The 21443-nt window shown below is 49.3% G+C and overlaps 8 protein-coding genes across 8 annotated transcripts; 4 read left to right on the top strand and 4 right to left on the bottom strand.

Annotated features, from left to right (window-relative positions):
• Positions 1–10: 10 nt before the first annotated feature.
• Positions 11–2179, bottom strand: BDW43DRAFT_287231 (beta-lactamase/transpeptidase-like protein). Its single transcript, XM_032043127.1, has one exon. The coding sequence runs from the start codon at positions 1531–1533 to the stop codon at positions 211–213; it is 1323 nt and encodes a 440-aa protein (XP_031896697.1). The 5' UTR covers positions 1534–2179; the 3' UTR covers positions 11–210.
• Positions 2180–2504: 325 nt separating this feature from the next.
• On the top strand, positions 2505–5350 carry BDW43DRAFT_287236 (uncharacterized protein). Its single transcript, XM_032043128.1, has 4 exons — positions 2505–3144; positions 3198–3327; positions 3389–4999; positions 5060–5350. Exons 1-4 carry the CDS (start codon positions 2756–2758, stop codon positions 5234–5236), a joined length of 2307 nt encoding a protein of 768 aa, XP_031896698.1. The 5' UTR covers positions 2505–2755; the 3' UTR covers positions 5237–5350.
• Positions 5351–5679: 329 nt separating this feature from the next.
• Positions 5680–6921, top strand: BDW43DRAFT_321737 (FAD-dependent oxidoreductase; the record flags this gene model as incomplete). Its single annotated transcript, XM_032049398.1, has 1 exon — positions 5680–6921. One exon carries the CDS (start codon positions 5680–5682, stop codon positions 6919–6921), a length of 1242 nt encoding a protein of 413 aa, XP_031896699.1.
• Positions 6922–7058: 137 nt separating this feature from the next.
• BDW43DRAFT_321740 (dienelactone hydrolase family protein) lies at positions 7059–7958 on the bottom strand. Its single transcript, XM_032049399.1, has 3 exons — positions 7850–7958; positions 7219–7780; positions 7059–7151 (listed from the first exon to the last, which is right to left on the bottom strand). Exons 1-3 carry the CDS (start codon positions 7950–7952, stop codon positions 7067–7069), a joined length of 750 nt encoding a protein of 249 aa, XP_031896700.1. The 5' UTR covers positions 7953–7958; the 3' UTR covers positions 7059–7066.
• A 379-nt stretch (positions 7959–8337) lies between these two features.
• BDW43DRAFT_314513 (uncharacterized protein) lies at positions 8338–9539 on the bottom strand (the record flags this gene model as incomplete). The annotated part of the gene is made up of 2 exons (XM_032047821.1): positions 8338–9030; positions 9084–9539. 2 exons carry the CDS (start codon positions 9537–9539, stop codon positions 8338–8340), a joined length of 1149 nt encoding a protein of 382 aa, XP_031896701.1.
• A 3426-nt stretch (positions 9540–12965) lies between these two features.
• Positions 12966–15987, bottom strand: BDW43DRAFT_302819 (terpenoid synthase; the record flags this gene model as incomplete). The annotated part of the gene is made up of 6 exons (XM_032045311.1): positions 12966–13344; positions 13400–13726; positions 13820–13974; positions 14974–15190; positions 15251–15603; positions 15661–15987. The coding sequence occupies 6 exons, from the start codon at positions 15985–15987 to the stop codon at positions 12966–12968; spliced, it is 1758 nt and encodes a 585-aa protein (XP_031896702.1).
• A 568-nt stretch (positions 15988–16555) lies between these two features.
• On the top strand, positions 16556–17351 carry BDW43DRAFT_302821 (uncharacterized protein; the record flags this gene model as incomplete). Its single annotated transcript, XM_032045312.1, has 2 exons — positions 16556–17073; positions 17138–17351. The coding sequence occupies 2 exons, from the start codon at positions 16556–16558 to the stop codon at positions 17349–17351; spliced, it is 732 nt and encodes a 243-aa protein (XP_031896703.1).
• A 764-nt stretch (positions 17352–18115) lies between these two features.
• On the top strand, positions 18116–19800 carry BDW43DRAFT_321743 (FAD-dependent oxidoreductase; the record flags this gene model as incomplete). Its single annotated transcript, XM_032049400.1, has 4 exons — positions 18116–18411; positions 18495–18748; positions 18820–19190; positions 19222–19800. 4 exons carry the CDS (start codon positions 18116–18118, stop codon positions 19738–19740), a joined length of 1440 nt encoding a protein of 479 aa, XP_031896704.1. The 3' UTR covers positions 19741–19800.
• Between the last annotated feature and the right edge of the window lie 1643 nt (positions 19801–21443).

Raw genomic sequence — 21443 nt, forward strand, 5'->3', positions numbered from 1 at the left:
TGGTTGTGTTGAAGGGGGAACCAATGGGCTGTTTTTTCTAAGTGGTGAACTTCTGGAGTTTTTGGTCTAGTCTGTTGTGTGATATGCTTCCCAGATGTAGCTGGTAATCAATTCACAATATATAACTCATTTTGGCTATCGCTATACCTAGTCTGGATAACCGCCTTGAGTACCTTGTATGAAAGACCGATAGAATTTCTGTATTCCACTTCAATACACCCTCCGGAACCAGATCTTCTCCCCAGCCATTTCAGCCTCGAGATCGACTCCCACCTCGTTTACACGACTGTCCACCCCGGTTTTAAACTCCGCCCGCACCTTCTCATAGTCGCGAGGATCTTGGTTCTTCTCCTGAAGAGTTGCCAGCCAGAACTCTCCACTGACATGTTCCAGGACAACCATCATGGGAACTTCGCACGTCGTGCGATCAGCAACGAGGCCTGACCCCCCCGCGTCGACAAAAAGGTCTAGTCTTCCATACGCCGGGTGAATGTACAGACCGGCATACTCGTGCACTAAGTGAGCAGGCGGAAGTGGCACTGTAGGCAACTGAGGATATAAAAGTTCCCTCGCATGCATCTGCTGCTCCCTATGAAGGTTAACCCTCTCCCAGATCAATCGGCTCCAATCCAAGCGCTCATTCGGCGGGGTCTTCAATAGTTCGTCCAGCAGATACATGTACAGCACCACTTGAACGAAATTACTCGTCAGCGTGGTATTCCCCGCCATGACCAAACCCCACTGCTGCGCAGGGAGAAACATCACCGTGGCTCCGTATCCAGCGACTCCGCCGGGGTGCCAGACGATGTGCTCGCCCCGGTAAATGGCCTGGGTCCAGCCAAGAGCGTACAGATGAGGGGGAGGGAATAAAATCGTTGGATCGTCGGTGATGATGGTCCGCGGCTGGACCAACGCCTCATGCGCTTCTGCGCTGAGCGGCCCTTCCCGCGTCATCATGCAGCGTATCCACTTCGCATAGTCAAGAACGTTGCTGATGATCGCGCCGGCGCCGGATGAGCCGATTATGTCCGGCGGCGGCTCAGGGATATACTCGCCTTTATCAGTGTTCCAGGCGTATCCCTGCGCTAAAACTTTGTCGCTCGCCTGCGCCTCTTCTGGCGTCCAGTAGGTGTCGGTCATTTGTAGGGGCGTCCAGATGCGGTGACTTAGGAATGCCCCAAGGTCCTCCCCGGTTAGAGTCTCAATGGTGTGCGAGACTGCCGTGTACATCAGATTATTGTACATGTATTTCGTGCGCAGCTCGGCCGTACTTGGGAGGTGTCGTAGCAGGCGAACTTCCTCCCTAACCGTGCGAGACGAAGGTCCATTTCCACCGAAATGGCGTATGTGATCCGGCATGCCGGTGCGATGGGACAGGGCATCTTCGATGGTAACATGTGTGGTGGCGTAGTCGTCCGGGAGAACGAAGTCTTCCGGGATGATGGATGCGAGGGGAGTCGTCCAATCGATTCGAGTTGTGTTTCGGTCGTTGTCGGTTCTGTTACTCTTGCGATCGTCGATGACTAGGGACATCGCTGCCGCCGTAAAGGCCTTGGTCGTGCTGGCAGTGTAGTACAGCGTCTCTGGGGTGGCTTTTGTGTCGGGGTAGACGGCGATACCATAGCCCTACAAGTCCGTTAATACAGAATGCAGAGCCAAGGCCCATGGTGACCGGCGCGCACCTTGGCGAAGGTCTCAGCGCCTTCTACAACGGCGATTGTCATCCCTGGAACGTGCCATTCCTCTAGAAGGGCCTTTACCAGGACATCAAATTTGGGAGTAAGTGGGGAGCGCATTGTCAGCAGAATGATATTACTTACGACTCGGAGGTGCTTGGTGGGGTAATTGAGGGCTTAAATGGATTGTCTCCGAGGAATCCTTGCTAGTGCGTTTATTAGTTTAATATATTCTGATGTGTCAATCGCTATCTAGGCCTAATTCCGAAAGCCCCGGAGCGTTGTTCATGGTATATCATCCTTCAAATCGAGGCCTGTCGAAGAACGGAAACGCATGACGAGTTGTGCAATTTCAAGTATTCTAGGGAGCTCCACTGTGACGTTAGCATTGGGGTCTCTCCGCAAGTGGCACTTTAGACACGTTGATTTGCAGTAACTATGCCGTAGAACAGCTGTTGATATAACAGCTGGAGCCAAGTTCGTTGTAGATCTACCGATGCAAGATGTGTTATACACATACAGCAAGAGCCTCGGAGCCCCTGCAGATAGAGCCTGAGAGTCAATGAATGCCTAATAAGGAGAAGGCAGTCTCTTCTAACCAATAAGGTTCTGTCAGACTTGGACAGACACTCCACTGCAAGGATATAAGTCATTGTTATTGGGCCAAGCAATCCGGAGTACGGAATGAAGTCCATGATGGAGTGGATCTTACGAAACTTTCAATATTACTGGCCTTCACGGGGAATACTAGCCGCTGAGCGCCATCTTGGCGAAAAGTCTTCGGACTCGACGGGTTTAGGGGCAAGAAGCAAGTCTCACGATCTGTAACCGCAGATCTCAGACACGCGCGTCGGGGATGTAGCTTCTATACCTCGCCCAGATGGTCTATATAAATCCCTGACGCCGCAGAACAGCTACGTGAGAACTCACCCGACCTCGCATGCCCGCTGAAATAGTCAGGGATCGACACCCTAGAACCTATATATAGTAACCGGTTGGGGGCTGAATTCCATTCGCCGCCTCTTGGCTTGGCATCAAACCAACAACTCCGTTCGCTGTGATCTTTCGACCAACCTGATATGTCCGACATGACAAGCGTGGACGCTTCCACAGATGCCTTGCAACTTCGTAAACGGCAACGGCCGGTAGTGTCGTGCCTGAGATGCAGGGAGAAGAAGCTTAAGTGTGATCGAGTGACCCCATGCGAGAATTGCATCAAAGCCGGATGCCCCGGAGGTTGTACTTATAACCAGTGCCCCAATGCATTTCCCAAGGTGAAACGCATTCACCTAAGTCCGAATGATGCTGGGCGGAACCATGAGCAACGGAGTGAGGCCGAAAAGGCTCCAGGAATCGGGGTTATTGAAGACCTCCAGCAACGGGTGATCAGGCTAGAAGAACGGCTCGGCCTGGGGCCGCAGGTTGCTAATCCCCCCTTGGCTAGCCATGCCCCAGCCCTTCAAATCAAGTAATCCAGGTGCAGCGGATAAAAACGTATCACGATGCTAACCCCGAGCATAGTATTGATGCGCGACCGCACGATAGCGCTCCTGAAACAAGCGACTCCCAGCCATTTATTGGCACTCTGGTGGTCAAGGGGACGCGAACCCGGTATCACGGGCAAAACAACAGGATTTCTCTTCTGAATCACGTAGGTTAGATGGTCGCTCACCTGTCGGACTTTCCTACCCCGGCTGATATCTCTCTCGCAGTTCGCCGAAGCCAAGGAGTTCATTGCGCAGTGCACTAGGGATCCGACAATTGTCAGCCTTGCGAAGGAAGTCCAATTTCTCCAGGGGAAATTGCAAGGCCCGATGGACTCGCCCGCGTCGAGCTTGGAAGTTGGAAGTTCCTCTGAACTGGCGCAACTTCGCGCGTCCCTCCCTCCTCAAAGTATCTGTGACCGACTGTTGAACAGCTACACCACTAACTTTGAGAAGACATTTCGAATTATCCATGTCCCTTCATTCTTCCAGGAGTACACGCAATTCTGGGCTAACCCAGATCATGAGCGTTACCAGTCATCCTCTGCATTTCTACCGCTTCTCACGGCGGTATGCACCGCATCACTGGCGCTAGAAGGCCAGCGGTTGAAGGAAAATGACATTACCCTGTGGGAGTATTTGAACGGCCCAGCACTCGTCCTGATCCAACTTTGGCTTCAGAAATTGAGTCGAAAGCAGCGGACTGAGCTGGCTCCACTTCAAATTGAGACACTTCTTCACTTGAGTCGCCGTGTACGACTAGTGCCCACCGAGGAAGTGTGGAGGGCCACGGGCAGCATCGTTCGTTCAGCCATGGTGATGGGTCTGCACCTGAATTTGAGAAACTGTGCGGAGCTATCGGCCTTCCAGGCGGAGATACGGCGCCGACTCTGGATTACTATCGTGGAATTGGACCTTCAAGCGTCTATCTCGTCGGGGATGCCTATGATGGTGTCTCCCTACGACGTTGGACCACCACCGGCCAACCTCAACGACTCCGATTTCGATGAGACCACCATGGAGCTTCCGCCCTCGAAGTCGTTATCGGAATGGACAGACTCTATCTATCAGGTGTCCCTGGCCATGTCCCTGGCAGAGCGTATACGAGCATTGTCTTTAGTTCGAATAGCATATACGAGAGCCGATCTAAGCGAAGTGGTCCAGCAGGGACGAAAGATCGTAGAATGCCTGCGGCAAATACCTTCTCACTTGAAACTGAACGAAAATCTTACGAATGGCGTCAATCCGACAGTGCTGCTGAGTCGGGTTCTACTAGACATTTATACACGCAGGCCTCTGTTATTCCTCTACCGGCCCATCGTGCTTGGGCATCCTCGCGATGATCCGGCTTTCCAAGAGGTCTGCCAAGCCTGCCTAGAGTCATCCCTAGCTATCCTATCCTACCAGGACCACTTTGACCCCAATGTAGCTGATCTAGAGGTGTTCAACTCAGGCGCATATTGGGAGCTCTTCCAAGTAATCTGCAACGGCGACATTTTATGGGCCGCTTTAAGTGTGTGTGGATACATCAAGCACTCTAGCCTACCTGGTCTAGCCGCGCAGTGGAACTCAACACACAGCAAGGCGAGTTTGACTCGTATTGTTGAAAACACTTTGGACAGCTTAACCCTCCGTATTAGCGAAGCAGGGAGTAACCTCAAGGACGTTCTGCTTCTCGCAGTCGTTCTACAATCCGTGCGCGCCCGCGGTTCGACGCACATGCAGGAACAACGCATGTCGCAAGGGGCCAAACGGGCCTTGGCTGCTTGTCGACAACAGCTACTTCCCGCGGTTGCGGAGGACTCGCTGGCATTGAATCTCACCGATTTCGCTCAGATGGTAAGATACCGGAGCCCGGATCTTTCGTAGCGGGAGTTTTTCTACTAACCTGGCCGATAGCTTCAAACTACGCAACCGATATTCAACTCCACCGGCCCAGGGTCGTACACGCCCTCCACTGAGCTCCACCTGCCAGATGATTTTCTGGCTCAATCATCGGCACTGGCTATGGAGTTCAATAATTTCCAAGGGGATCCGTTCATTATTGAGAATGGCGCTTTTGCGTGGAATCTTTAGGGAGTCTTAATATTTTCGGATTTAGACCCCTGGCTCGTTCCGCATAATGAATTGTTCTAGATAAAGATATGTAAATGATGCAAAAATATACCCCATGCTCCAAATAAGCATTGACTATACTTGTAGCGCGGCCCAAGGCTTAGATAACATTCTATGTAGGTATAACCCTTACAGCAGTGCATAGATGGTCCATATCGTATGTCCTCCACGGAGATAAACTGTCGGATCCGGGCATCCGGATCCGAAAAAGCTCTCAGAGTCACATTCTTACCTCCGGATGAGATCCGCATAATTGATTCGTATATAGATATCTTAAGAATCCTTTGAGGTCAGCTATACTACCCTCCAAATCCACAGACCGAACAAACGCCATTCGTGCTTTTGACGGATTAAGTCGTTAGAAATTTATAGGACCCAAGCTCAACCCACTCATACCAAATACCATGTCGACTCTACACAATGTTGCTATCATCGGTGCTGGCCTTTCTGGTCTGGCACTAGCTCTTGCTCTCCATCGCCGGTCTATCCCATGTACAATTTACGAGGCCCGATTTGCGCCGCTAGATATTGGAGGCGCGATTATGCTGTCTCCCAATTCACTCCGCATCCTTGATAGCCTCGGAGCATATCAACGTATTCGACCGGAGGCATACGAGTTCGATAACTTATATTTTCGCTCTCCTGATGACGAGCTGATCGACACATACGAGTTTGGACACGAGAGGTACGGCTACCACGGCCTGCGGGTCTACCGGCATGTCCTCATCAGGGTGCTCTCAGCACTGGCCGCAGAGGCGAACATCCCAGTTCAGTACAATAGGAAGTTTCTTGAGGTGATTTCTGAGACAGAGTCAGATGTAACCTGGCGGTTTGATGACGGCACTACAGCGTCAGCAACCTGTCTGGTGGGCGCTGATGGGATCCATTCGAGAGTCCGAAAATACCTGTACCCGGATTTGGAACCGAAATTCACAAACACAGTGGGAGTGACAGCTGCAGTTCCAGCTAGTCAATTGATGGCCCCCGATGGGTATGAAATGCCGGTTACCATTATGAACAAGACGCACTGTGCCTTTGTGATTGCGCCACAGCTGAGTGATGGGTCTGAGGTCCTGATCGGGAGACAGAAGCGTGCTCCGCAACTGGATCGACAGGGCTGGGATCGACTTCTGCGAGATAAGCAGTGGTGTGTGGATTTCTTGCGAGACGGAGCCGGTGATTTCCCGGTGATTGTGCAGCGCGCGGTGTGGCAGACCACCCCGGATAAGATTAACTTATGGCCATTTTACGTTGTTCCTAAGCTAGACCGATGGATTTCGCACTACTGCCGAGTAATCATCCTGGGCGATGCAGCACATGCTATCCCTCCCAGTGCGGGGCAGGGGATCAACCAGGCTTTCGAAGATGTCTATACGTTCTCGCTGATCGTGGCTGGGGGGAGAAATGACATCTCCCTGGAGCAGGGCTTGAAGGTGTGGCAGCAAGGACGGCAAGAGCGAGTCGACAAGGTGCTGCAGCTCAACGAACAGATTGATAGACGCCGAATGCCGAAGCAAAGTGAAGATGAGCAGTCGGACGCCCACCAAGCTTTTGACTTGGACTGGCTGTATAGACCAGATTTTGACGCGATGGTGGAGGAATGGCTCCAGATGCCCAACCCGGCGCTTGGCTGGTCAAGTACCTAGATTTCTATCTCTTCTCGCATTTCTTACATTCTGGTTTTACAGCTGTATGATACATTCTCTTCATTGTTTTTGATATGTTAGGTACATATATAGTAGGTACATTCAATGCGCACTTCGGTTTTACAAGACTCTGAATAGTAACGCTTCACAGGTACTTATCAAAGAACTGCACAATAACTTGGTAGCCACGTTGGTACTCGTTCCATACAACGAGACGGTTCAAATCCCCCCTAATCGTGCAAAACGGTTAGCGCTGCTCTCACTTAAGATAAGCTCAGAAGGGCAGCCATAGCATACCGTGCACTCATCCACCCATGTATCTGCGATGGAAACATCTCAACGTGTGTCTCCGCTCGTATATTCTCCGCATATCTCGCCACCAGGCCGGCATCCTCGTCTCCAGAGACAAGCAACGCCATAGGAACCGTGACATGCTTGGCCTCCTCGGGGTCTACCCGCGCCGGAGATGTTTGCGCAGCGACATCAAACAACGCGTCTCCTTGACATGCTAATGATACCAACTTTCCACCCCAGCAGAATCCGAAGATTCCCAATCGCTGGATCCGCGGGTACACGGCTTTCACACATTTCGCGAAGGTTCGCACATGAGGGACCACGATCGCAGCTGATGCTTTTGTTTGGATGAAAGTACCGAGTTTCTGTTGTTGCTCCTCCGTGACGGGGGGTACCCATGATAGCTCTGCGGTGGAACCGCGGAACCAGTCTGGGATGATGACCAGGATTGGCTCTTTGGAAGAGTGTGCTAAGATATCTGCGCCTCGGAGAATCTGGGAGGAGAAGCCAAAGATGTCATAGACCCAGAGGACGGCTCGTTGCGCCTTTGTGTCTCCTGTTATATCTATCGTTTAATGTGGTCAGCACAGCAAATTGTATGTAGACGAAACTGCCGTGGTGCACCGCTACGTACAGGTGTCCATGCCGTCAAGCTCGATCCATTGTCCTTTTGCGGTATATGAAAAAGGCTTAGGCACAGGGCGCTCGCAACAGGCCTTGGAATGTTCGGTAGACATATCTGGATAGACGTTGCGATAGACAGGGCTAGAAGACTCGATGTGAAGAGTGAATGATGGGTGGTCGTCTTTGGCCATTTATCTAGCAGAGCGCCGCCCCCAACCAAAACGCAAAGATATCCTCTTTGGGGTTAAGCGCATTGAGCAATGTCTTTCTCGTCAGCATGTTGGGATTACTGGATAGAGAATACATAAATGACGCATATCCACATCCACGCTGTCGGGGATAGAGTCATTTAAATCCGACGAAGATGCTGCGCTAAACCATATCGAGGAATCTTTGCGGTGTGGGGTCTGAATTTGAGCATCAATTTGCGTATAAATATGAACATAGATATAGGACAACGATAGGATAGGGCTACAGAGATCGTTGCATGTACACGGATCATAGGATTAACATTTGAGGAATTACACACTGGCCCCGGTAGATAGCTTCCAATGCACTATTCGCAAGGCCTCTGACGGGCTTCTCCCCACACCAGCGCTTCAACATATCGATGGCTACTCGTCGCCTGGTTGCGCATGGGCTATGTTGAGCAACGAGTCGCAGCGGAAAGACCATTTGAAAATATGCGCACCCAATATCACATTCTTCAAGATACCCCGCTGCGGATAGTATTGACGCCGAATCGTCAAGGAAAGGTGCGACATCCCAGTCATGACATGGAAGAATGATCGACAACAGCGAGAATGCAAGGAGGTGGGCGGTGCGGTAGTTAGCGATAACCTTAGCATGGTATGGGTTGTCATAAGTATATCGCTGGGTTAATTCCACTGATTGAGGTATCGTGGGCTGAGTTGATTCAGCAATGGGATGCTCGTGCTGCGATATCTGGCTCCATATACCGGCTAGATTTTGCAAATGATTCATCAGATCCTGCACAATATCTTCCCTGGACAGCCTGCTTGTCTCGCTAGCCGTCTCGTCTGCATTGAGCGCCGAGAGATACCTTGGCATAGCAAGAAGTATGTCATTCACCAAGTCCGAGCTGGACTTTTTTGACAGAGAGAAAGGAATCGTCAACCACGGTTCACCAGCGAGAGGCGATATTTTTCCTGTCATTAGAGATGCGCAAATCTAAAGTACTGAGATTAGCTTTTGTAAAACGCTTCGCTGGATGATCATCATACGGCATGATTCCGGACGGCATAAAAGAGGCTGTGGTATGGGACCAAGGCGCAATTTCGAGGGCCTTGAATCTGGAGTAGGACCACAGCGCCCTGAACGTGTTGATAGTAACCGTTGAACAAAGTGCCGCAGAGTGCCTCGAAAAAAGAGAGGACGATCGCTACACAGGTCAATGGCAGGAAGTCTGGGTTCTGCGGGTCTGTCACCAAGGGTAGCTGTCTCCGTAAGGATATGAGGGCCTGACAATAGTAGCCGAGGGATTCTACAAAGATGCGCTCTTCACGCGACTGGATCGCTAGCAAGAGCATCGAAGTGGCTAACACCGCAACTCGCGTCTGCTGCCTCGACTGAGTGATGAGGTCGGGAAGCAGCAGTATCCAGGATTGCCGTCCGTTGGACGAACGCGCGGAGTTTGAATAGAAGTACATCATGTTGGATACAAGTTGAGTATCCTGCATTGCAGAACTTTGAAGTTGAATCATTGGCAGCGGTGCGCCAGTGATTCCATCGTTTGCCGGGTTCTTCCTCTCGCATGTTTTCGCTCCCCTGTTTCTTGTTGTGCCCTGTGTTCGGGAAAGGCTGGAGTCTACAAAGATAGCCCCTACGATGGGTCCTGGACATATCTTGTTTGTCGCGGTACATGGTCCGCATTGTGGATACACGTCATCACACTAGAGGCCGTCGTTATAATCGAGAAAGTTTTTGGAAGAGTTTGGGTCTTTACCTTTTTCTTCAACTTCCGACACGTTTGGCAACCTCTGCTTCGTCCACCACACCGTACCATAGCTGGGATGTTATTATGAAGGGGAGGGGATGTTGTTTTGCTAACTGTGGAGCTGATTCCAACGCTATTACGGATTAAACCTAAATCGGCAACTGGGAAGACCTAAATTAGGGTCACCGTGGCACATAAGGAATTCAACCAATAGGCTTACAACCTCCTTGACTAGCTTAGAACTAGCTAACAAGTCCGACTTAGAGGGACCCAGGAATATAGGATAGAGTACCGTCAATGCCTCGGCCACAATAATCACCGACGTGCTGTAAAAGTCTCGAAGTGCAATCGATGAAACAATGCCCCTTGCCGAGGAGGACAGCGCCTCAGAATATTGTTGCATGCTGTGAGGACACTGTATACGCCAGAAAATAATCTATAATACCTCGCCAGATGTAGAAATAGTGTTGGGTGGGACTAAGACCTACTGCACAATAAGCATATTTGCACCTAATGCGCGAGGCAGACTCGGTTTTTGCTCGTAATTGAACGTTGGCACGGACTTTCATCCTATATAGAAGGGTTACTAGCCAATCCAAGTGTCATTCTCTTTAATGGTTACTTAAATTGGTAGCTCGTTGTCTACGTAGTTCAATAAGTCCCTTGAGTCATCGTAGGTGGTATACTGACCGAAATCATTACCGCCCTATTTTTTCTTTTATTTTCCGGAGTAGGAGATAATATCTAATACAAATCCTTCTAGTTCGCTCTACCTCTCCAACGTTAGTCTCCTTCATCATTATTTCTGTTTCCTTTGCGATAGTTCTCTCCTCGTCCAGCTCTACCTCCATTTGTGCGATCTTCCGAATTGCTCTCGCCAAAGTCTCCACCTCGTCTTACAAAATCCATGCATACCTTTCCAGAACAGACCTCCACTCCCTGGTGCAGTACTCAAACTGTGCTCAAATTCTTGATCACAGCCATATATTTACATGCCGAAAGTCTTGATCCAAGCTGCTGCTGCCGGAATCCATGCTTTATAAGTTTCTCTAGTATCATATGTATCGGAGATGTTTCGAGCGCAGTGCGGAGGGTGACAAGTGTGTATCAGGTGTAGGATACGAATACGGGCTCGTCCGTTGCTACAAGGAGTGCGATGAACTTGGTGAGGCTTATGATACCCGAAATCTATCTTTGTTGCCGGTCCGGGGGGGTGGGGGGTTGGCAGCTGGTACACATGTATTCCAATGATAGTATGCGTCCCAGTGGAAGTTATAATGACTAAAGGACTCTGCTTGGTCGGTTATCGCGTCTGGCAATTCGGAGAGGTGTACCAGGACCTCAACAAGTACATCATGGTGCTCAGGAATCCGACGTGCACAGAGCAGAATTTGAGACGTAGGAATCTAAGGCCTGCTTCAACAGCTGTGTAGTCTAATACGGGGACAGCAGCTAGCTACTCGGTAGCCTCCTGCGCATATATTGCGGGTGAAGAGATTTTGGAGGATAACGAACCGAGGGTCCGGGACATCATCAACGTCGGTCATTCCTAAAAAATGCAGACGAGATAGTGGAGGATTCAACTACGAAGAGCGAGAAATAATTTACTTCTTCCAATGTGTTGGCTGATGTCATAGGTTGCAGCCCTGGTTTCTAACTATCGATCTTAGTTTAGCTAGCTGGGGACTCTCGGTTTACCTACTCCAGTAGTTCCGTTGCTTAGAGAACACTTATATGGAAGGTAGCCTTCTTAGTGCAAGAGGAGTTGAGCATATCCTAGGCATTTTACACATATAGTGTTTTCCACAATCTCGGTGTCCTCGCTATCTTCGGCAATACAAAATAGAGCGTGGCAAAACCTAAACGAACCTTAGAAACTGCGTTGAAGCAATCTCCATTGCTATTACCTACCATATTAGGGACTTGATAGTTAGACCTATTACTCAGATAATCCCTGCTATCCCTCCATCAGATGTCTGCAAGGCTAAAACTGATTTGGAAACTGACACAGTACCAAGGGTAATTCGGCCCTATCCGCACCCGGATCAGTATCAATCTCCGCTGAAGATTCCGCAAAAACCTGCAGCATAGTCGGATTGGAAACTTGATGCCTCGTGTACGCGGATTACGGAATCATATTTTACCTTCGTCGCATACAGTGGCCCTAATACGAAGTCTCGTGGGGCTTGCAGATGACCTGGATCACAGCGATTCCATCACCGGTTAGAAAACGCGCCATGCAGGCGAATTCATGATCGTCCGTCTCGATACCAATCTCGTGACCTCCGCGAATGTACACATCCCTGGATTTGTCGACATACCATGCCCACGTTACATTGTCACCAGGGTTCAATCTCCCCCCTGGAAGCGAAGAATTCATCACGCAAATGCACATGCCAACAATAGATAGCCTCCAACTGAACCGTGGCAGGCAGGCGTCAATACCATGTAGCACATAGACACGTACATAACAGCGAAGGCTTTGTGCGAGATTTGCTTGGTTCTGTGGAGATGTGATCCAAAAGTGCTTTCAGTTCGAATCCTAACTACATGGTGGGTTCCCTACCGAGTCGTGCTTACGAGCAGGGTATGAACGACATTTGCAGCTGTTGATAGCACTGCCACCAGTAGTATGATTTACCCGATTATCACAGATAGATATAGACACTTTAAATAATACTACGGTACGTTAGGTGGCTGAACGTCGTAGGCTGCAGCCTTGTTCATACCTTGATGTGTATTATATTCTAGTCAATAGAGGCCTTCTTCATTGCGTAGACCAGATGAGATATATGTTAAGTATACCTTACGGATAGCAATTCAATCTCGAGAATTGAGGGACAGGTTGCCAAAGACCACCAATTTGTTGCGTGATGTTCAGAACTAGTACCATCTCAAAGACGGGCAGGTACAGTAGCAACACTTGGACAGGAACGAGCTGCTTCTCCGGCTCATCTTGAAAAACGCCAGTAAGCAATAAAACAGGAAAATCCCCCAAGAATAAAGAAAGGATGGAGCGAATGGTGAACATGAGATATGTTCCAGGACCTGTATAACCTTGCTCTGAGTACAAATATACAGCCTTAGAGTATGCAAATAGACCTGAGCAGCAATTTGAAGGGAAGTGTGGCGCAATGTTCACGCTCTCACGCCAAAAATATTCGCCCGATTACATTAGAAAACCCAGGATATCATAAATCCCCTTGGAAAACCCGACGTTCTCTTCCAGCTCTCCGACCATTACCTTTGCCTCGTGCAGCAATGACGCTAGCCTATCTTGACAATACTCGAACGATCCTGTGGACTGAATGTATTCGACGGCGTATTTCTTGATCGACTCATCCTCGCTCTTCTGTCGGAGAATATTGAGTAGTTGATGATTGTCCGGATTACTATTGATACTGTGGATAATCAAGAATGAGAACTTTCCCTCCGTGAGGTCCTCACAAAAGCCCTTATTCTTGCTATATAGGTCGCTTCGCAAGTTTTGGTAGTCGTCACGGATTTGAAAGATCACACCCAGTAGTTCGGCAAGCTTCAGGAAATCACTAGGCCAATTAGCCGCGTCAAGACGGTATAGAAAAGTGTAAATTGGGGCCCTACCTTGATACCTCGCTTTCCAACTGCATTAACTTGATTGCCAAGCGGAACAGTCCACCAGTCTTGTTTGCGATCATCTCAATGTACTCCTCTTCAGTCGGGCAGGTCAGTGAGTCTCGCCAGTACAAGTCCATGCCCTGTCCCCGATGGAGACGGAGTAGCTCCTCAGTATAGATCTCATACGCTTTAGGTCGGTTGAGCTCCCGGAGCCTTTCCTGGGCGAGAAAGTAAGCATAGTTGGCGGAGTTAATCGTTTGTGCGACGCCGAAGATGGAGTGAACTACAGGTATCCCCCGACGTAATTTTGAAGAATCTTGGATATCATCGATCCTGTGAATGGTTCCACGCAGCAAAAGAAATTAGTAAGAGTACCAGGGGCAGTTTTATCACGAGACTATTCGGAGAATAGGTGGGATCAAATACAGAAGAGAAGCTGTGTGCAGCAAACCAACAATCTCCGCGATGATGTTCAATTTATCCTCTGAGACTTTCAGCCATTCATTGAAAGCCTGCATAAACTTGCGACGAATGTCCTTTCCAGGGTACATCAACAGATAGTCAAGCGGCCCACGAATGATCTGTAGCCACCTGTTAGCCGGTGGCGGGCTTCATGACAGTGGGTGAGTATCGCTACCGTCTCCTTGTCAACAGCAGGCCTTTGTAAGGGCGAGGCCCCGTCATCGAAGAGGTCAACCGGCGAAGTTGGCGAGGGATAGCGTCCGTCCATAGGTGAGGTTAAAGAACACGCAACAAGTTTCCAGCGGTCGGGCACACCTGAAATCATGCTACTCCAGCTTAGGGTATTACAATCCGAATATAGTATCTTGGGAATATAATGGACATCCACATTCCAAGATACGAAGCCTTTGGGCGAAGCAAGCACGAGTGACATTTATATCTAAGTTAGCGTGAGGAAGAACTAGAAAGAAAATGTTTAATGCCGTTGCTCCCACTGAGGAGTCTGACATTTCGTTTGCGACTGGCTCGTATGCAACAGGGACTACAGGATCACCCTCCTCCGTCCTCAAGAATCCCCCATCCGGGGATTACCCAGGATGGCATATTGCCGGAGGGTTCGCCTGACCAGCTCCATCAAACAGGTGATGAAGTACCTGATTCCGATACTTGTGCGTTCAGCAGATGACGCGGTATATGCATGCAGACTCTCCGATGTTGGTCACTATCCATGTCATTCTTATGGATCGGTCAACTTGAATCAAACTATCATTTGCTCATACACTACTGCTTCCATTGCAACATGGTGGATACTGAGCTCTCTATGGAGTTGAGCGAAGGCAAAACATCATTTTTCCGTATTTGGAAAAGATAGCAACTATTAAAATGGATTAAGGTCAAGAATGTCATCAACCGAAGTCGAATCCAACGCTATCGACAGGCAATAAACCTATTACCGATTTCAACTACTCATATCTAAAAGAGACGGCGAACTGGAGATTGATAGAGCCCCCTTATTGTGTACTCTTCATATCCATCTTCTCATTTCGCCCCCAGAGGGAGAGCCAATCCTGAATGGAAACCGCCGATTTCTTCATTTCTGCAAGACACACAATCCGCACTTCATCACTTTGGATAACTCGTAACGCCTGTCGGATATTATGTGGTGATCGAACCTCCAGAGCTCGGGCGACTAAGTGCCCTTCAGCAGTATTCAAAGCGACAACAATTGGATGTGTAAGTTCGCCGTTGCGCAGATCTTCAGCAATAGCCCCCTTGGCTTTGGCGTAGTCAGAGGAGTAGACGTTCTTACAGTCGTTCTGCAGTTGGGAATACCATCTAGTCAGGAGCGGAGTTAGTACAGAGGCTCCATTGTTTTAGATCGTTCGATCGACTTACGCGATAGTACTCAAGGTATCATCGTAGGATCGATTCTGCAAGACGAGCTGCCCGAGAAGACGGAACAAAGCGCCTGTCTTCAAGTATGCCATTCGGCGATACGCCACAAGTCGCTTTTCTGGTTGGACTGGAAAAACAGAGAGACCATCTCGACGCCAAACCAGTGAGAGGTCCTGTCCTTCAAGAATCTCCTCGAGACATTGCATCAACCAAGGCGCAAGCTCTGGGAATTCTTGCACTGTGCGATTTAACAGTTGGGTTACCCGATAATATGCTCGGTTCGCCGTCTCCGAGACGCCATAGATTCGATGAGCAGCTGGGTGCCCTTTGCGATAGTCACTGTTATCACTGATCTACCAATTCGATGTTAGCGCCTACAAAAGCTATGAATTGGGAGATATCTCCCATACATCGTCGACCAGCATCAGGCAGAGGTGAATTCCATCCATGATCTCGAGGATCATGTGGTATTTTGCCGGCTCCTCTGCCTTAAGACCTGGGGAAAGTTTGTCAACGAACGGCGCCCAGTGATGCGTTCCATATATCTGCCGAATATAACTATAAGGGCACTCCAATGCGGTTATTTCAAAAGGGTTCCTTTTGCCAACCAATAACGACTTTCCGGAGGGCAACAAATCCGGCAATCTGTCCCATGCCAGAGCCGTGACTGGGATAACCAGGGCGGCTAATATAGCATAGGATGCAGGGTGAGTGAGAAAATAGTCAACAAAGCTCATGATGATGGTATGAAGTACTATAGGATGAGAGCCATAAACAGGATCTCAATGCGTAATGTGGCTGCGGTTGTGGTTGTGTTGACTTCGTTCCGGATATATCACTCTCCGCTGGATACTCAGAATATTGCAGTGCGTCTTCTGCGCTTTACACCTTTGACACTGACAGTTAATCTCAACTTATAGGTGCTATGACACCTTGGTGGAAGCTAACCCTGCGATTCAGGAACGGACTGAACCCTGATGTGGATGTAAGCCAGGCCATGTATAAGGATGAGGTCAGACTTGGAAAAAACGTTAAACAATCCTATCAGAAAGCGAACCTGGATGGTCATTTGGGACACTTACTGCAGGTGATACTCCGTGGAAGTCTAAGTATTTGAAATGCAGAAGGTTTTATGCTTTGGTCAGACAGGGGAATCGCTGGTCGATCATTGCGGCCCTAATAAAGTCACCATCGGCACGGAAAACCCTTTCTGAATTTATTCATGTTCTCCCACAGACTCTTGGGACGACTGCATACTACGCCAGTAGACATTCATTACCTACCGGTTAACTTTCAGTAAGTACAATGGATGGGTTTGACACCTCCAGCGCCCCAGCGGAATACCAGGACATTGCCTGGATGGCTCATGGTCTCATCTTCGGTATGGGAATTGGATGGGTCATCAACTATGTTGGGATGGTCTACAAATCATTCCAAGACCGTACTTATGGAATGGCAATCATGCCCCTGTGCTCTAATATCGCCTGGGAAGTCGTATACGGTCTCATCTATCCTTCCAAGACCCTCGTTGAGCAAGCCGTGATTCTGAGTGGGCTGGCCATTAATCTCGCTGTCATGTATGCGGCAATCAAATTTGCCCCGAACGAGTGGGTTCATGCGCCCCTGGTGATGAGAAACCTCCCCCTCATCTTCTTACTCGGGATTATCGGGTCCATCACCGGGCATGTTGCGCTGGCAGTAGAGATTGGGCCTGGTCTAGCCTACTCGTGGGGAGCGGCCTTCTGCCAGCTATTGCTCAGCATTGGCGGGCTCTGTCAACTGCTCACGAGGGGAAGAACCCGTGGAGGGTCGTATACTCTTTGGTGAGTGGGGCGCTCTCTCGCCGAGCAGACTCTTGTCTATACTTCACTAACATTGGCCCATCAGGCTTTCCCGATTCCTAGGTTCCTGCTGCACGGTGGGAGTTGCGTGGGTGCGTTGCACATACTGGCCAGAGGCGTTTTCGTGGTTGAAAAGTTCACTCGTACTGTGGTGCTTAGCTGTTTTCTTTTTCGTGGACGCATCCTATGGTGTTTTCTTTTATTACATACAGAAATTGGAGAGAACCAATGGCATTGACAGCACACGCAAGGATGTCTGAGCTTTCGGTCATCTGCTTGCTGTTGGGAGATCGGTTTGATTTTGGACTCATCGGACCCTTGTGCTACTCGACATATGTCCCTCTTGTGTCACTAGCCCTGCATAGTAGGAGAATGGTATTCCGCAGCCCTTGAGGCTTGGGGCGTGATCCGGCGTAACTCCGTCCGTGTGTGTCTAGTAGAAAATGCATGATATGCAGCCGTATTTTCCACCACTATTCCATGCAAACCATTAAGGCCCAGTACAGCTGACGATCCGTTTTTGGAGTGCTAGTCAGAGTCTATACGGTCTAATGACGGACCTGGATTTACTCCTCTATGGATTGATGTGAATCCACTTGATCGCGGGCTAGTTTGAAATAGCGTACGAACGCAAAGTCTCCACCCGCGGTTAGAGATATCGAGAATCAGGAAATAGCAAGCGAAGTGATCTGACAAGCCATGGCCCGAATAGTCGATCCAGTCTACCTACATAACTGCTGGTCCCATGGAGACCTCGTAGAGGTAGGTATTGATGAGTGGCGACTCAGATAATTTGGATTCGGTCTGACGCATATAGCGCTCAGGTGATGGCTCAGCTGGGTCGATACCCAACTTTGCTCGATATTTACACGAGTATTACTTGCTATACTCTTTTCGAGATAGCCTACGTACACTGCAATGTCTCTCATGGCTGACCATACCTCCTAGTTCGAGAGGTAGAATATTCTTTACCTTCACTTTTATGTTACTCAGGTGCTTCAGCGCAACTTACGCAACCTTTTCGATGGGTGGTCAAGGCCAATTCAGAGTTATCATTGTCGGAGGATCTATCGCTGGCCTTACCCTGGCGCACTGTCTCCGACGGGCGGGAATCGATCATGTCGTTCTCGAGAAGGGCGCAGACCTATCCCCACAGATTGGGGCATCAATTGGGATCATGCCTAATGGAGCCCGGATTCTAGATCAATTGGGACTCATTGATGCCGTGGCGGCAATCACGGAGCCTGTCAATACGGCCTTTATCTCCTACCCAGACGGGTTTGCGTTCCGAAGCGACTATCCAAGAATTATCACTGAAAGGTCAGTAGTCTAACCAGACGCCCGGGGAGATATATCCACACTCAGTAGGGTTAGCTGACAGGTTACTTTCATTTGGAAACCAGGTTCGGATATCCCATTGCTTTTCTGGATCGACAGAAATTCCTCGAAATCCTGCACACGTCCTACCCCAACCCGTCAAATATCCATACAAAGCATCGAGTGATACGCATCCAGCAGCTGGATAGCCATGCCGAAGTTTTGACAGACAGTGGACAGAAATACACTGGGGACCTGGTGGTTGGTGCTGACGGTGTCCATAGCGTCACCCGCTCGGAAATATGGAGATCAGGACAGGTTTCGAAGCGGGAGAAGAGAAGTAAGTAGTGCTGTGCTGTATGGCCAGGTTGATCCTTTCAGGACACTAATCTCTTGATTCGTCCTTGGAAGGAATGAGAGTCGAATACGCGTGCGTCTTCGGTATCTCTTCTCCCGTCGTGGGTTTAAACCCCGGAGACCAAGTAAATGCATTTTACGACCGGCTGACGATTATTACTATGCATGGGAAAGGCGGGAGAGTATTCTGGTTCGTGATTAAAAAGATGGACAAGATATACGTGTACCCAGACACGGTGCGGTTTTCCAATGAAGACGCCATCCGTACGTGTCAGCAAATTGCTCACCTTCAACTGATGAATGATATCACATTCGGCCATGTCTGGGAGAAGAAAGAGATTGCCTCTATGACAGCACTGGAGGAAAACATCTTTCACACCTGGCACGCCGACCGCCTGGTCTGTCTCGGGGACAGTATCCACAAAGTAAGTCCATAACCTAGGTTAAGGAGAGGAGCTGCGAATAACAATGTCCCAGATGACCCCAAATATTGGACAAGGAGCCAATATTGCGATTGAAGATGCTGCCGTTCTAGCTAATCTTCTCCATGGGACGCTCTCAAAGAATGAGCCAGGGAAGCTTTCACAGCCGGCACTGAATCAGGTCTTGCGGGAATTTCAGCGTATTCGCTTTAACCGTGTGAACAGGATTTACCAAGATTCACGGTTTGTGGCTCGACTCCATGCACGAGATGGCTTCCTTAAAACGCTCCTTGGGCGTTACTATGTCCCTTATTTTCCCAGCCTCCCGGCTGATATAGCTTCAAAAATCATCGCGGACAGCCCCGTGATAACCTTTCTCCCAACTTCCCAGCGCACTGGACCTGGATGGTTACAGTACAGCCAAAGGGCAAGAGGGCTAGCTCCCTCGTGGGTACTAGTGCTTCTGTTGATTTCTATAAGCTTGCTCTTACACCGGTACAAGGTCGCACTCATTGACCTTTGGCGTGACTCCTTCATTTCCAACCCCAGTTAAGGCATGCTAACTGGATTAGCTTAGTTTCATTAGTAGGTCTAGGAATATACAACCTTAAAGATCTCTTGAACCTGATGGTTTTTGCCTTCAGCTAATGTGACCTGTTGCCATTCTGAGTTTTGTATCATTTTACAGACCCCGTTCGTACCAAGATACTCATTTCCAGGGTGGGTGAGGTTTATCTATTTGACAGTGAAAGCCTCGCGTATAGCCTACTACAAAAATGAATGTAGTTTCTTACACTCGGATGACGACCTTTCCCATATGTTCGCCCGAATAGAGGTAGTCGAATGCCTCCGGTGATTTCTCGAATGCAAAGTTTTTGCTAAAGACTTGCTTTATCGAAATCTTCTTTTCATCCAGGAGCTGAGAGAACCTGGTCGGACTTTGAGCCAACTTGGATTTCTCTGAGAGGGTTATCAGTGTCGGCCCGATCACAACCAACCAAGTGAAATCAGAAGCAACAATTGAAAGAACTTACTTCAATGTCCCGACGCGTTGAAAGAGATCTCCTAGTGCCTGCACGAAGTCGTCAAGTTGTAGGCCACCCAGAAAGCCAATCCACGATATAACACCACGCGTTGGCAAGCACGCGATGCTTTTTGGAATACTGATACCTCCTACAGTTCCTAGTACGATATCAACACCTTATCCTTTTGCCAAGCGAAGGACCTCTTTCTCCCAATCGCGCTGGTCGCAATAGTTAATCGTTTTAATAGCTCCATCTGGCAAAGAGCTGCTACCTCTTGCAGTTTCTTGTCGGAGGAAGATGTAATGATCGGACAGATTCCATCTCCTAAGTATATCAAGAGTCCAAACATACTTACGCCGCCCGCACCTATACACTTAATTATCATATATTAGATAATCCAATCATACCCAAGGTAGCTCAAAGAAGCCTCTCCTACACCAAAGCAGATCGTCCCCGGTTCGCAGATCCCGTCATATTCAAAGCGTCCCAGGTTGTGGTTCCAGCGCATGTAATACATGATGCGTTCAACTCGTAGGAAGTGGAGATTTAGCCTAGCTCAAGTCTCGCTGTGCTGATAAAGATCTGTCAAAGTCCAGCCAATGTGACATACCTCTCCTGTGAAAGATGCTCCGGGATGCGAACAAGCACCCCCCCCTCAACAGTAACGATCACCCAATCCCTCGCCGCCCTCGAATACCTCGAAGAAACCATCCCCTCCCCCCCCCCCCCCTGGCTGGAGTGAGAGAATCTGTTCAGTGTTTGGCACAATTGCCTTCCTGTACCTGGACCTGTCAGAGGAACGCCGAAAGGCTTGGTAGGTGTCAGGAAGTGCCATTGTATTCATGAACCTTGATCTCCGTGTCAGATCTCTTCGAAGTGTAGACGGTGAAGTGCATAAGTGGCTAGGCGCAACTCTATCAGACGCAGCAAAATTATTTTCCCAAGTATTGCCTCTTGTGGTCCCTCTTCACGGACATACTCTACCATAACAACCTACAGGGCGTCTCCTTTCAGTCGCAGCATTTGAGGCTAGCCGCTCGTCTCTACCATCCTGCTCCTCAGTCCATCATGATCTACCTTTAGGGCCGTCACGACGTGAAGGGTTACATTGGGGTTTTGAGTATTCTGTAACGCTGGAGGCTATGCGCCATTCGCTGCACAGGCTGACTTTCACATCAAGGCAGTTATGATGGCCATAACAATATGCGTAGGCACGATAGGCACGGCGCAG

Source organism: Aspergillus alliaceus (assembly GCF_009176365.1).
Source record: "Aspergillus alliaceus strain CBS 536.65 unplaced genomic scaffold BDW43scaffold_48, whole genome shotgun sequence".
Taxonomy (NCBI): Eukaryota; Fungi; Ascomycota; class Eurotiomycetes; order Eurotiales; family Aspergillaceae; genus Aspergillus; species Aspergillus alliaceus.